This window comes from Synchiropus splendidus, chromosome 12, assembly GCF_027744825.2.
Source record: "Synchiropus splendidus isolate RoL2022-P1 chromosome 12, RoL_Sspl_1.0, whole genome shotgun sequence".
In the NCBI taxonomy this organism is placed as follows: Eukaryota; Metazoa; Chordata; class Actinopteri; order Syngnathiformes; family Callionymidae; genus Synchiropus; species Synchiropus splendidus.
In genome coordinates this window covers 8762012-8776120 of record NC_071345.1, presented here as the reverse complement: position 1 = coordinate 8776120, position 14109 = coordinate 8762012, and the positions used below count along the sequence as shown (strand labels likewise).

The 14109-nt window shown below is 43.8% G+C and overlaps 1 protein-coding gene across 5 annotated transcripts in view; it reads right to left on the bottom strand.

Moving 5' to 3' along the window:
* fndc1 (fibronectin type III domain containing 1) overlaps positions 1–14109 on the bottom strand; it is a 31453-nt gene extending 17344 nt beyond the window's left edge. For 2 of the 5 annotated variants that reach the window (XM_053880966.1, XM_053880969.1), the window contains exons 1-9: positions 13884–14109; positions 8736–8930; positions 5932–6000; positions 3366–3590; positions 2680–2778; positions 2488–2605; positions 1421–1608; positions 284–391; positions 32–220 (exon numbers count right to left, since the gene is read on the bottom strand). In XM_053880966.1, the coding sequence (XP_053736941.1) occupies positions 32–220; positions 284–391; positions 1421–1608; positions 2488–2605; positions 2680–2778; positions 3366–3590; positions 5932–6000; positions 8736–8930; positions 13884–13956 (1264 nt within the window). In that variant the 5' untranslated portion in view covers positions 13957–14109. Of the gene's footprint in view, positions 1–31; positions 221–283; positions 392–1420; positions 1609–2487; positions 2606–2679; positions 2779–3365; positions 3591–5931; positions 6001–8735; positions 8931–13883 lie in introns of those variants that run through there. The other 3 variants (XM_053880968.1, XM_053880970.1, XM_053880971.1) reach the window with 3 other exon arrangements.

The window sequence follows — 14109 nt, the reverse complement described above, 5'->3', positions numbered from 1 at the left end:
ATACAACATTCAGAGAAAGGCAGGTGCTTACATCCCGGCATGACAACAGTCAAGGCCTTGCTTTGAGGGCCTTGTCCTCTTCTGTTAGTCGCTCTGATCTTAAAGATGTACCGGTCTCCAGGGATTAAACCCTCGATGGTAGCTGATGTTGTGCTGCCACGATACGTCACACTTTTCATTCCGAACGGCTTCAAGGCAGGAGCGTAAGACAGGATGTACTCTGCAATAGGAAAACAAAAGGTTTGGGAATGTAAACACAAATGTTTGCAGATTATCGTCTGACCTCGGATTCTGCCGTTCGGTTCTTCAGGTGGATCCCATGTAGCAGTCACTGCCGTCCCTTTTCCCCGCAGTGGCTTGACCTCAAAGTTCTCTGGTGGTCCAGATGGTGCTAAAGAGATAAACGAAAAAAGGATTTAAGAAAAATGTTAGATGCGGCTACAAACCAAAGTCACATGCCAACACGTTTAGGGTGTAGCCAGTGAACATGGTGAAATATCGTGACATGGTTATGTAAGAGTATAATTGCCTTGTTCTGAGACAAACATCTCTCCCGCGTAATGAAATCTCCCATATGGTGTTCACACTGTGCCGAACTGGTTAAGCCAAATATCTGCTTCTGGCTGAGTTTAACAGGATGCCCTGGTGTTGGATTTGACTAGTATTACAAGGGTCATGTTGCTTCTTTAAAGTGTTTTCTTGTGTTGATTCAATTACTAACAATAACCTTATTTACGCAGAATCCTAACCAGCGAAGCCAGAATCTAAATGTTTTTCGACAGCGATCAAAATCAAGTCAACATGTCGGTTATTCCGCGTCTTGTATAATGAAGCAATTTGATTTGTTGATAGTTGTGTCAGAGAAGATTTGTCAAGCTTTGGCACCGGGGGTTTTAAAGGTCCAACATCATGTGCGTTTAGTTTAAACCAATATTATTTCCGATCCGACATACCTCTGACGTCATGTGCGCTGAAGCGAAGCCAACATCAGTGAGCTGCATACCAAGTTTAATTCTATTAATGCTTGATACGTGAAGCCGCACGGTTGAGTGCTGTTAAGTTAAAAGGCAACACAGTCGTCGGAAACTATGCCAACCGGCGCAGAGCGTGTTTTTGAACCAAGATAATGGACACGATTTTAAATGAGAAATTATTTCCTTCTGGTCATCTAGTTTTGCACACAGTTTTTAAACGGTTCTATGGATGAATGGCCATCTGCTGGATTCTGGAACCATTGTTGTTGAATACATGGAGAGTTTAGCAAATGCAGCTAAAACTCCTGGGAAGGTGTGATGTCAACACATTAATAAAGGTATGCCACAGACCATATTTTTGAAATGTGGGTTAAGAATAATCCCCCTAGACTCCGGAGCTACAACATGGGGATCAAAAATTATCGCTGTGTTGTGGCTACACATACCTGACTCGGGGGTCCTCTGGAAGACAGATACGCTCCACTTCCCCTCATTTTCCCCCTGAGAGATCCGGACGGCGAACTCATACATGCCGTCTGCGGCCAGGTTGTCAATCAACATTCTCTTCTGCATGCTCTCCTTGTACTCCCAGCGAGCGGACTCCCCCTTTTCTCTGAACCTCACTGTGTAGGACCTGAGCAAAGACAACATGTGTTGCAACAAAATATGAACTTGTCTCAGCATCTGAATTTATGTCTTTATTTATATAGTTTGTCACTCAGTCACAACTCACATTTGTTTTTTTCTGGCTCATTTCCCCCATGTATATTTGGTATCTGGACTCGTTTTTAAACATCAAAATAATGTGATACTGATTTTATTAAAACCATTTTCTCACAAGTGCATGGTGATGGACAGGTTTTGTGGATGTCTATATTACCACGCTGGAAAGGCAGTGGTTAGATCCCAGATAAAACATCCAAGAACGAAAAGAAATGCAAATGAAATTGATACTGAATTAAACAATACTTTATGACCAAGTCAAATAAATCTAGATCAAACTAGTGTTTGAAAGTGTTTGAAATCTACAAAATAAAATATTGAAATATTGAAAATAAATATTCGTACACAAACAAGGAAACTGGGCAAAAAGTGAACCTGAATATGGCAAAGGCTTTAAAGTATTACATTACACTCAGTATGTAGATGCTCTCATCCAACACTGGGATTCGAACCAACAACTTCCTGCTCTATATTCAGGTTGCCCTTTTTGGATTTAACTAACATTGAAATGTATTGATTTATTTGTCGTATAGAGAAGCATTAATCATTCTCCTTCATTTGGCAAGTGCCCACAGGCTACAGTGGAGTATAAGTAATGGGCTCCAAAACTAGCTCTAAAACATGTGCATCAGTTTGTTTTTAGAGGTAGGAACCACCTTTTTTTCCTCACAATTAGTCAATTTTGGCAGGTTGAGCTTTTCAACACACAGACATCAATGGCGCAGAGCTGAAAGCTTAGCTCTAGTTACTCCTCTTTGCCAAATGTCTTTGGCCCTTCGGAGACTGATACCTGGTTTCGTATGGATCAATCTTCCCCATTTCGACGGCCGGATCGATCCAGGAGATGAGGACGGACTGAGCCGACATGACCCTGACACTGATGTCCCGGGCCACGTAGTCGGGAGGTTCTGTTCTCACACACCATGAGGGGTTAAACTCCACTTACAACATCTGAAACTTGCAGAGTGAGTTGGGACAGTACCTGGGGTGGTGGCTTTGGCTGCAGATGCTCTGTTAGCGGGGACGCTTTGGCTCGGAGCTTTCTGTGCCTGCAGTGACACCACATGAACGGACTCAGATGCTATGAATAGAAAGGGATACCAGGCAAGGCCAGGGTTTACACCATGGACACTAGAGACAGCTCAGCTAACAGTTAGCTCTTCAATAGCTGTGACTTCATGGTTCCTCACACAGACCTAAGATGGGTACAAAGATGGACAACACGATGTTACCACTGCAACCTCACTGCATCGCGACAAATTAAATATATTTTTAGTGAAAATATTGTTTAATGTGAAAATACTTTCAGCTTCTCTGAGCATATATATATATATATATATATTATGTATACATTATATATATATATATTTTTTTTTTTGCTATAGTTTGCTCTTCAAACAACAATCTGTTTGCTTGTGTTCAGGGATGTTTTTCATTACACAACAGCCAGGGTTTCCACTATTCTGACTGTATTTGAAATTGTTATAAAATTGAACATATATATATATATATATATATATATATATATATATATATATATATATATATATATATATATATATATATATATAAAATGTAACTGTATGAGTGATAATCCCAACACAATGCTGCCCATCATGTTATCCATCTTTATACAATGAATTTAAAGGTTTTCAAATGTCCTCTTACTTAATTTCTGCCGGTTCCTCTGGTCAGCCTGAGGCTGGATGGCATGCTGGCGTCTCCTCTCCAGCAGACGGGCTCTTGACAACAGTCTCTTTGGCTGTCCGGGGCCCAGCGAGGACTGGGGAGCCCTCCTCTGTATCCTGCTGCTGGAGCTCGATGGGTGGGTGTTCCTGTCCACTCTGGCTGCTCGGACCACAGACCGTCGCGCGTTGGCCGACCTGAATGGACCTGTGTGACAGAAAAGATAAGCAGACTTCAACACCAAATATCCTCTGAGCCCCCGTCTGTCACTTCCAATTGGCCTTGTATCACTGCTCCAATTGCTGCATTTCTGTTTAACAGCGAACCACTGGACGCTGTCATGAGGAAGACAGGATCGCACTTTTCTCTGTTGTCATCTGTTTCAACTCCAACCGATCCGTTCTGGATAAAAATTAATTTGCTGACTCAGCCTGTTTAATTTACCATCTGGCGCGATCCGAATATGACACTAGAACAAAACAATGGTCTTTCAAGTTTGACTCTAAGCTGCCGTGACATCTCCCCAGCCTGTTTCTGTCCACGGCTCAAGTGTTTTGTGATGAAATGAGAAATCTTCTGCGGACACGGCTGAGTCGTCAGGGTGGTGCGCACCCTCCCAGATATTACATTAATAATCTCGTAAAACTAAGACGTGCGGCGTGCCAGCAGACACCCGATGATTTTCTTTTCATCATGCTGCGATTCATCATGTTATCATAGATTTGTCACAAAAATCCATCCATCACTGCTCCACAGACGACACATTGATAACAAACATTACGAGCTGTTATTCTTGGCTTTATGTTCCAGTGTAGTAGGCTTTGTCAGTGCTGTATTTGGAGGTTTTGGATGGGACAGATACATATTTCCAGGCTGCTTTTTTTCAGGTTTTGACTTTTATCTGGTGTTTAACTTATGAAAAGGGTAGGAACAAACTTCAAAACAGAACTGACTTTATAGGGAGAGAGTTTAATTTTCCAAAGACTTTCATTCCTTGTTTACAGATACATTTCTCTTTCTGATTTGAACAAAACTGTATTAACATTTATACATATTTCTAAATCTGTATCAATTTTCATCCCCAAATTTATAACCAGTGATGGCAATGAAAAACGTGTGATATTTTATGTGGTGGGAAAATATTTTTTAAAATAGTGAATTAATATTAACACCAATAGTGGAAAAATAAATAAAAATAAATTAGTAAAATAAAAGATTTTTAAATCTACTAAAAATTATAAAACTAAATAAAAGTATTGTGAGGGAGTTTAAGTATATTTATAGGTGGAAAACAGCTTTGAAAATGCAATTTAGAAACAGAAAGTATTAAAAAATATTGTGTGTTTCGGAAAAAAGAAATCAACAATCATGAGTAAAGAAAGCAATGCAGCATTTTATTTTAAAAAAATGGAAATGGAATAAAAATCAAAAAACAATTTAAAAGGTCCTGAGGTATTGCAATTGAGACAAAAATAAACTTACATAAAAATATTGGAAGTTAAATGAAGATGTTCAACAGTGGCCTGGACAATGTTTTGTGGTGCACACGTGTTAACTATTAATGAGCTAATAACCTGTTTATTAACTGTTAATAATCAGTAATTATGGTGTTGTTTATAGTGAACTTTCAGTGGCTGAGTGAACAGGATGCAAATTCATATTGTGGAATGATTAATTACAGCCTACTATGTTGCTAATACACCTGCGGATACGTTGTTTATTCATGGTAACGTATGTTCCCTCTGAAGTGTGACCCGCTTGATATGTTTCAGCTTTAGACGTGAGCTCCCACAGACTAGACAGTCACAGTCAGCCAGTCCCAAAGCACTTGGGCTGAGCCACCCTCCTCTGATAATAGGGTTGCATGAATGGCTGTTTAATATTTGAAAAATTACAGTCGGATGTTTGAGGTTGAGTCATGAGGAGGAACAGTCCCCACAAGAATTTCTGCATGAGTGACTTGGCTTCCTCTCTGCTTCAAAGCACAGACATAAAACCAAACAATTCCCTCCTACAATTCAAAGTGGAATGTGCCGTGTCAGGAGTTTGACAAGAAATGTTTCAGACAATAATCGACTCATTTCCGAATCTGAGCTGATTTATCACATTATAGAGGCCAACAAATGACTTCTGTCCCCGCGAGGAGAACGTCTGAGGACCACGACGATGGATGGATTATTTTCTTTCACTCAACCGGCTGTTGAAAGCGCAGACAGGTTACTATGTGATAACAGGTTAATGTGGCAGAGTCTAATCCGTGCTACTTTGGAATAGCTGTGATGTTTGGATAACCCAGAAAATGAAGGCAGCTGTCAAAACCTACGAGACAGATTCATGCGAACATTCCTACCTTCACCACAAGGATGAGGAATTAATGGAATCAACAGAAGAAGCCTGTCGCCCCCAGACATGGAGCTGCGCAGTAAATTAGGCGTGTGTCTGGCGGCGACCTGTGATGCGGCTCCGCTTCTCTGGACTCTATACATGTTGGCTGATACGTCGTCACGCCCGTGGGTTTTATTGTGAACTGACGTGAGATCAGATTTACCTGCTGATGAGTTTCTGACAGGTGCACCTCCCAGCACGGCGAAGCCATCCAGGTTAACCCATTCGGGGTCTGAAATACAGACAAGACTTCTGGTTATTGACGTGAGAAACCATGTGGGTTATGCCCATTTAAAACAAATATTCAAACACCTGATGATCAGACCGTGGCATGTAGCTCACCATCTCACTTTCTTGCATGAATGGTCCAATAACTAGCAGCAAGTGCGATGCCTTCACTATACACCTGATACGACACAGAGCTACCAAATTTTACCTTCAGACTGAGCTTCAATCGTTGTGCCATGTGTCAAGACCAAGACAGAGACCAGGCCAAAACTTTGGGGGGATGAAACCAAGACCAAAATAATTTCAAAACACTTTAGTATTAGTCTTTTGCCATCGTAAAGCCTTACAAACCGACCGAACTGTTTCCTTTTCCTGTGTTCCCTCCAGCTTCATGGCAGCGCAGCTGGAGCTCGTCCGATGACCAAGCTCGCTGATTTCTACCCCTGAGTTCCAGTCTGCACTGCCAAATGGTTGTTCCACGTCCTCTGGTAAAGTTCCCCTGGAGATCTGTTTCTTCTGTGTCCTTTGCAAACTTTCTACTGTGCGTGTCTATTCTGCCGCTTCCTCCTTTTCCTTCTAGTTTATTTTCTGTCTTTTATAGACAAGTTTATGCGTTGTGTGAGTTTTTCTTACTTGTGTCTTATTTTCTTTTGTCGACTTTTTTCTTCCTCGTGTGCGTGTTTGAGTCTTCCACCATTGAGCGGTTTTCGTGCCTCGTGTATATATACGAGTGCGGTTTTGGTCGTCACCGTTAGTTGTCTTGGTCATAATTTGCCTCTTTTCAGTTTTCAGGTTTTTCCTCATCCTTGAGTGTTTCCCTCCCTCCACGTTTTGGATAGCGAGGCCTTCAGTTCTTTGTTTCCTGTCTGTGCCCTGTTATTTTTGTTATTGTACATTAAATCTTGTTAAAACTTAACCTTGTCATTGTCGAGTCTTCTGTGAGCCAGTTGCAATCTAGCACTTCTCTGTTCACCTGAGCCAACCATGACAAAATCCCCTTTATGCTCTGTTCCAGTTATATCAGCAGTTGGATGTTGGAGCTGGGAATGACGCCACAGTTGGGTTCCAGTTATGGCGGTTCAGGGAGTTCCAATTATCGAAGTCAAAGAAGAAGACAGCGACATCCGGGGAAGCTATTCTCACGCATACCTTGTCTGGATTTAATGATAATAACGCTCTGTTTGCAACTAGAAAACACACAGGATGAGGAGCACTGACAAATTCAATGAATGTGTTCTTTTCTTTCGCCTTATTTCATCGTCTACTACCTGTCTATATTCAGGGAAGCCATCTTGGATTGGTACTCGGGGTACCACTCTCCGACTTGGGTGACATCTCCAGCGGTGTAACTGGGGATTTCAAGTTCCAAGCACAATTTCTAAAAGCTTCCAACCAGCTGACGGGTCTTGACTGAAAAACACAGGCCCAAATGCGGTCGATTCCAAGGCAATACCAAGACCTTGAAGATGGTCTTGAGTTCAGTCTTAAGGCCCAGATCAGTCTTGAGTACTACATCTATAATATAAAACACATATTTATGGGTGTTAAACTTGGACAAAACCCCTGTGAATGTTTGCTCTTCGACAGCACGCTGCTGTGTTCCAAGAGCTTATGTCAGTGCTTGAAGACGTCAGGACGGCATTACGCAACAAATGGCAGTCGCGTATCTCCACAGACTGCAGCTGAACTCTTGACAACACTCAGAGACAGTTTGATTCAGTGCTGCGTTCATGTGTGTTCTTGCCCATTGAAGCCACTGGTGGCAAAAAGCCTCACATCGCTGGAATGCCAGGTCACTCATGCACCAGTGTTATGTGAATCTGCATCAATGTTTTATTCACAATATAAACTATCCTGCCAGAAATGGTCTTCACAAAACGTGTTTAGTTTGGAGCGGAATGTCACCACAGGTCAGAAGTATCTTGTGTGTTATTCTCAGTTACGAATAAATCTTTTCTCGCGCTCCTTTACTCAGTCTGAGTGAATCTGTCGGGCCGTCGTCCAGGCGTTAATGTGGGCGAAGGCGTGCTGCAGCATGGTGTTATTTATGACAACTGTTGCAGCTCCAGTGCTGCTGAGAGAGCAGCACACGATCTGTGAGGAATCGCTCTGATGCCAGACGTTTATAGAGAACCACATCAGAGCTGGACGGACAACAAGGCAGCCACAATGCATAAAAACTTGCACACAGTCCATAACAATGCAGGACCACAACACCAATGAAGTGGGATGGGTTTGGAAAAAAAAAAAGAAGTTTGGCAGCAGCCTCTCAGTTGCTGATGAGAAACGGCTTGAAGGACACAGAGAGTTGGAAAAAGCAGTTGTGTACGACAACATGAGGACAAGCCTCCAGCTTCTCAACACGGTTCAAGAAAGCCTGAGAACGACTCACAAAACCAACTTTGACCAGCACAGCCGCTTCGCTTTTACTCCTGACAACTCGGGCGTCGGATCCAGTTATGAGCTAATCTCACATGAACTCACACTCGATCACCTCCTGGCTGCTGCGCTGCTCATCCCTGTCTCATTTTTGGCACTTGACTTAAAAAGGTGCAGCGCTGCGAGAGCCAAACGCTCACGTCAAAGTTATTGTTCCTGCTCTGCAATCATTTACACTCCACTAAATTTTGCTTTTGTCTTCCAGGATCCTTCATTTATTTCCATTCCATCACTGGCGTGTCACATTAATCCAGTCATCCACAGACACCTGCCCGGCTTCATAGCAGCAAAACGTCTCACCGACATCCTCCACATGGTGAGGCTTGCTGTCTGTGCCCATTTTACTGAAGCGATGAGTCCTCAGAGGTTTGTTGGTGCTGATGACAAAACGGTCCACAGGTCGTCCATCCAGATGGATAGAAGGTTCCCATCTCTCCCTCAGGTTCTTGTCCACAGCTGTCTGTCTGCCACTGTGTGGTCGCGGAGGCTTCTCTGCTGCAGAACAAATAACATCTGGATAACATTTCACCAATTTAGAGCCATTTTTCAGCCTGTTTATATCACATATACCTACAAAAACCTCACTCACTAGACCTGCCTTGTCTGTCTAGAAGATATATACACGAGAAGTTATTGACAGAGTTGAATATGAGAACCAAAAAGTTGCCAGCTGAGACGGGAAATATCAACGCATCATGGAGTATAAATGATGATTCAATCGAAGGATCAGGAGGAAATCAAAGCCACGTTAACTGAGACAAGGGAGGAGTCTCTGGTTCAGGACCCAGCAGGTGCTTTAATTCTTGGCTAACTAGGAATATTGAGGAGGGCTGGTGTCCACCACACAGAGACGTACCTGAAATTTCTATTAGTTTCTCAAATGGACAAGTCCACTTCCAACAGGACCCCAAGCAGCACAGTTGATAAAGTGACAGGCAGTGCTCAGTCACTCTTATTTTGGGAGATACTTGTGGACACATGAGACGGCTGTGTTTTAGTTAGTTTGATACTTTGTTGAACATAGTCTTGACGGCCACATTAACAATGTTATTTGGAGGAAACCCTGATTTTACTCCCAAATATTCCACATTTTCCTGCTTTTCTAACATGTTTCCCTCCACATTTACTCACCCCTAGGGAGGCTACACTTGTGGATCACCATCCACTGCTGTTAACATTTTGTGCTCAGAATGCCTCCTTTTATTCGGCCACCAATGTCTATACAAACATTGAAGTCGTTGAATGTGGTCATGCCCCTCATCTTACTCTCAAACTGAGGATGTTCTTCTGCCAGGATAGAACCATAACCTTGATATCTCTTCATTGCTCAGCCTCTTGCTGACTCTTTCCTTCTATGTATGCTTGATATATCTCAAATGGAAGGCTACAAGTAACTCATGCTTCACCCTAAGAGCACAGCAAAACAACAACCCATCCTCACGCCCATCAGTGTCATATACTGAAGTGTGACTTTTGAGTCCCATACTGACGCCAGTCAGGATATGACGCCGTAGGCAGAACATGTGCTTCAATTGAAAACCCAATACGTCAACATGCTGCACTGAAGACTGCCTTCGGCGTCAGTATAGGAAGCAAAAGTCCACTTTCCTAGCAATATATTATGCCATGGGAGTGTGGATGGACCATGCAAAACAATGGCTCTCCTCCAACAGTCTTTTGGATGACTATAAAACTATACCCATATTTTAAGATAGTGTACAGCACTTGTTATTGTTAAGGATAATAATCTTGAGGCACAAAAAGACTGCAAACGATTCTCCGCCATTCGTGTGTTTGTTGGCCGTGACTCACTGATTTGCATTCTCATTAAAAAGGGAGAGGTTTGGGTGAGTGTTTGTTTTGGACTGAAGGTTTCGAGGGATTTTTTTTTTCGGGAGGGAAACGATCCCAGTGAATTAAAGTTACATAATTGAGTCCACTTGAATTCTTGAACGATCCTCGTCTGTCTGAGAGCAGTATTTGCCAGAATAGAAAAATGTATTTTGCAGAGAGGATTATCCATGCGCCGGCCATTATGAGCATATAACTGCCTCCTAGAAGAAGCTTCATAGCTTCATTAAGTTCACTAGGTTCGCTTCATAACTCTGAGTACAGGTGTGCTTCCAGCTGGAGCTTCACTTTCCCTCTTTATGGTTACGAATTCCTCCTCCTCCTGTCGACCCAGACACTCTCTGGTTCCTTCTTGCACCATCCTGAGCCAGACCCGTCCACGAAACCAGTCAGACCTCAAGACTCCCTCATATATGTATATATAGCACTGCCATGATTTCTGATCTGACGCTGGAAACATTTCACTCGTCTCCTCTCTGTTTTCAATCAGAGTTTGGTCCCACAAGATCGGCTCTGCTCCTCCATCCGCCGTCCGCCAGACAGATACTTCTGATGAGAACAGAGCAGGCTTTCACTTGCTCGCAATCGAAAAATAAACAGTCGGATAAGCAGTTTAGCAGCTGAACGGTCGCGACAACACCAGCAGACGGAGGAAGGTTTGGTTTCCTGGCGTTACCAAGAGAAACCCGAGCAACAATAAAACAATTCCGCTGAGCTGGAATGGAAAGAGTCTGATCGAGTTTGACTGTGGAAAGTATGTGGGAATGAGGGCAGGGCCTCGGGGTCATTATGTCACAGCCGTTACCTTATTAATGAGAGTTTCTTGGAGAAGAAGAGCAGCGTACACCTGCATGTGCTTGCGCGGCGCAGGTACGCCCCCGAGGTCAGAGGACACCTGTAAGTGTTTTAAAGGACGCTCCCCTTTTACAAGGGTGCTTACTTCTAAAGTCAGTAAAAAGGCAGATGTTGACCTTCCTGTCACCCTGGCTGGATCTGCTATTAACCCTCAGTAAATGTTCTAAAGGCTCATAAATAAGCAGCAAATCACCACCGTTTCTTGAGGTCACATCAACGGTAGATTCTGATCAGAATTTGGGTAGGTTTTCTGTCTCCGACCTGGACTCCAGTCGCATTGCAGTCTTCGTTCAGGATTCGATACTGATCTGTCTGCATGAAGTGATGCAATCTCATTGTGGGTCCTAATTCTACCCGCATTCTTGGTCCTGGCCTCTCCGGGTCCAGTCTATCTTTGGTCCTCCTAGAAGCTGGGGTTGCATGTGTGGTACCTCGGTTTTTGAACATCTCAGGCTCGGAGTACAAACAAGAATTTTGAGATTTTTTTGCTTCGGATTTCGAAAGAAAATCCAGAACTCGAACGCCCTGGAAAAAAGCCGGAAAGAACGTGCGTGGAACGATCAGCTGACCCACACTGCGCTTTGTTATTGTGTATAATGCAGCCGCTGTGTGCAGACGTGTCCCATTAGCTACATTAACTGACTGTTTTTTCTTCATATTGAGGTGTGAAACCTTTCCTGTCTCCACACTGGACCGTGGTAGAGTGTCACAGGGGAAGTGCTCGCTCTCCACACCTCCCCTCCAGGGTTTGATGTCCTGTTGTGGGCTGGAGCTGGGACAGGGATGAGGCGAGTCTGGGACAGAGCTAAGTTACTTGGTTTATGACTTTGTCACAGCCAAACTGCACAGAAGCGCACATTCAGAGCTGGACACGCACCGGGCACCTCTTCACTTCTGGAGAGACCTCACTCACTCGGCAACCCCTCCCACATGCAGCGGCCACACACATAGAGGAACAGCGCACCTGCAGCAGACACTCTACATTCACTCCTACAAAAGCATATTTTAAGGCTTGGAACGCATTATTTCTTTCTTCATACATTGTAATGGGAAAAATCGATTCAGATTTCGAACAAATCGCGAATCTCGAACGGCCGCCTGGAACGGCTTGTGGTCAAGAACCGAGGTACCACTGTATTAAATAAAAATAGCACGAATAGCAAGACAACTTTTAGGTAGAATTTTCGCCTGTGCACGTCCCTCTGTGCTCCTGTCTAACACAAGCCTCATCAGATCATCAGTCCTGGTTCTTCTTCTTGCCATTGAGGTGACCAACACAAGTTGGGGACCCTCTATCTCTATCTATAAGCTGATCCTGTTAAATAGAATGTTTTCCCGCTGACATCAGCCTGGCTGTGACAGGCGCTATTCTCCTCCAGGTGGCACTAATTTCAAGGACTGGAACAGTGAACGATGATGTCATGACACTCACTGTAAAGTCTGACAGGCAGGGCTGCAGGTGTTTGGGGGGTTGACTACATGTCAGGTGATCAAGAGCACCACATGTTAACATCAAGTAACTGCAGCTCATATTTTCCATGATATTCCGATTGGAATCTGCTGCTGTGAAAGCGTTACACTAGAACTAGAGGAGAGGAGGAATTCCACCGGCCTGCGAGGACATGATTCCATTTTTCCCTCCCACTTTGCAGAGCCAATTACTCTGCTACTTCCAGGAGGCGATGGACTGTGGCAGCGAGGACGGCGCTGACATTATTTATCATGTGTCCTGCTGCCGCCCACCTCCTCCCACGAGCCCAATTTTGCCCCCCTCCGTGACACATATCACCCAGGCAGGCGGATGAGTGAAGGAAGCAAATTAGAAACGTTCACTTTCCCCCCTCACAGCTTCTGTCAAAATCCTCCAGAGGGCAGAGTCCAATCCAGCGGAGAGCCTGAGCGGTCAGCAGCAGACGTGCTAAGAAGCCCCCAGGTGTGAATAAAGACAGTCGCCCCGCTCGACAAACACAATTACTTAGCTGCAACTGCTGAGGCTGGAGAGAAATGACCTCATATACTCAGTGGCAGACAAATGAAGAGAAAGCAGCTCACTAAATCAGAGTGGAATGTTTTTAGAGCAAACCTCGGGAGCACGTACCATGTTTTCTTTACCTGGGTTTTGGCAGGAAAGCAAGGTGCCAACCTGATATCATGAATGGCTGTAAACATTTGGCATGAGTTCGGTTCACAGTGAGATGAAATTAGCCACAACATGACCCCAATTTTCCCCCAATTTCGTAGTCACAAATTTGGACTTTACGACTGATTTATTTTGAACGCTGCAGACACTGAAGCTGGGGGAGTATTTGCTTGGGATGAGATGGGAACTTGAGTCACAACATTTGTTCTGCAATCTTTCTATAGATCAGTTGGACTGCCATAAGCAGGTACTGACCACTGTGCAGCAGAAACACCTCCCTAGAAGGTGGTCATAATGTTCATAAGTCCATCAGCGTAAAATCACTATTTGAGATTTTAGGTAAAATAAAGCGTTTAAATAAATAGTTTCTCCACCATGGCTTGTCCTGATAGGATCTTTCGTGATCACCGTGGGAGGAATTCAGAGTTTATAGTGACGGCTGAAAACTTCTTATTTACAGATTAACATGAAAAACATCCTCCTTTGTGGTACATTTAATGGCTTTTACTTTTCAAACTACCCAGCTTCTCAGGTGCCTTTTGGTGAGGGAAAAAAGTGGAACGAAAAACCTCACTCACTTTCATAGTAAATGAAGGACTCACCTGTCCATCCGGGTCCAGGTGCGCAGAGAGTCACAAAGAGCGCAAAGAGCGTCCTGCTTGCGCCTAAAGCCATAGTGAAGTGTCGCAGATAGAGAGACGCTGCAACTGGAGGAGCAGACCTTCCTCCTCTTCCTCCTCCTCTTCGTCTGAGAAGTCACCGTCAATCACAGCTTCTGACTTTTGACCACTGTGGCAAATAGCCCTGCTTTCCCCCGCGTGTACTGAT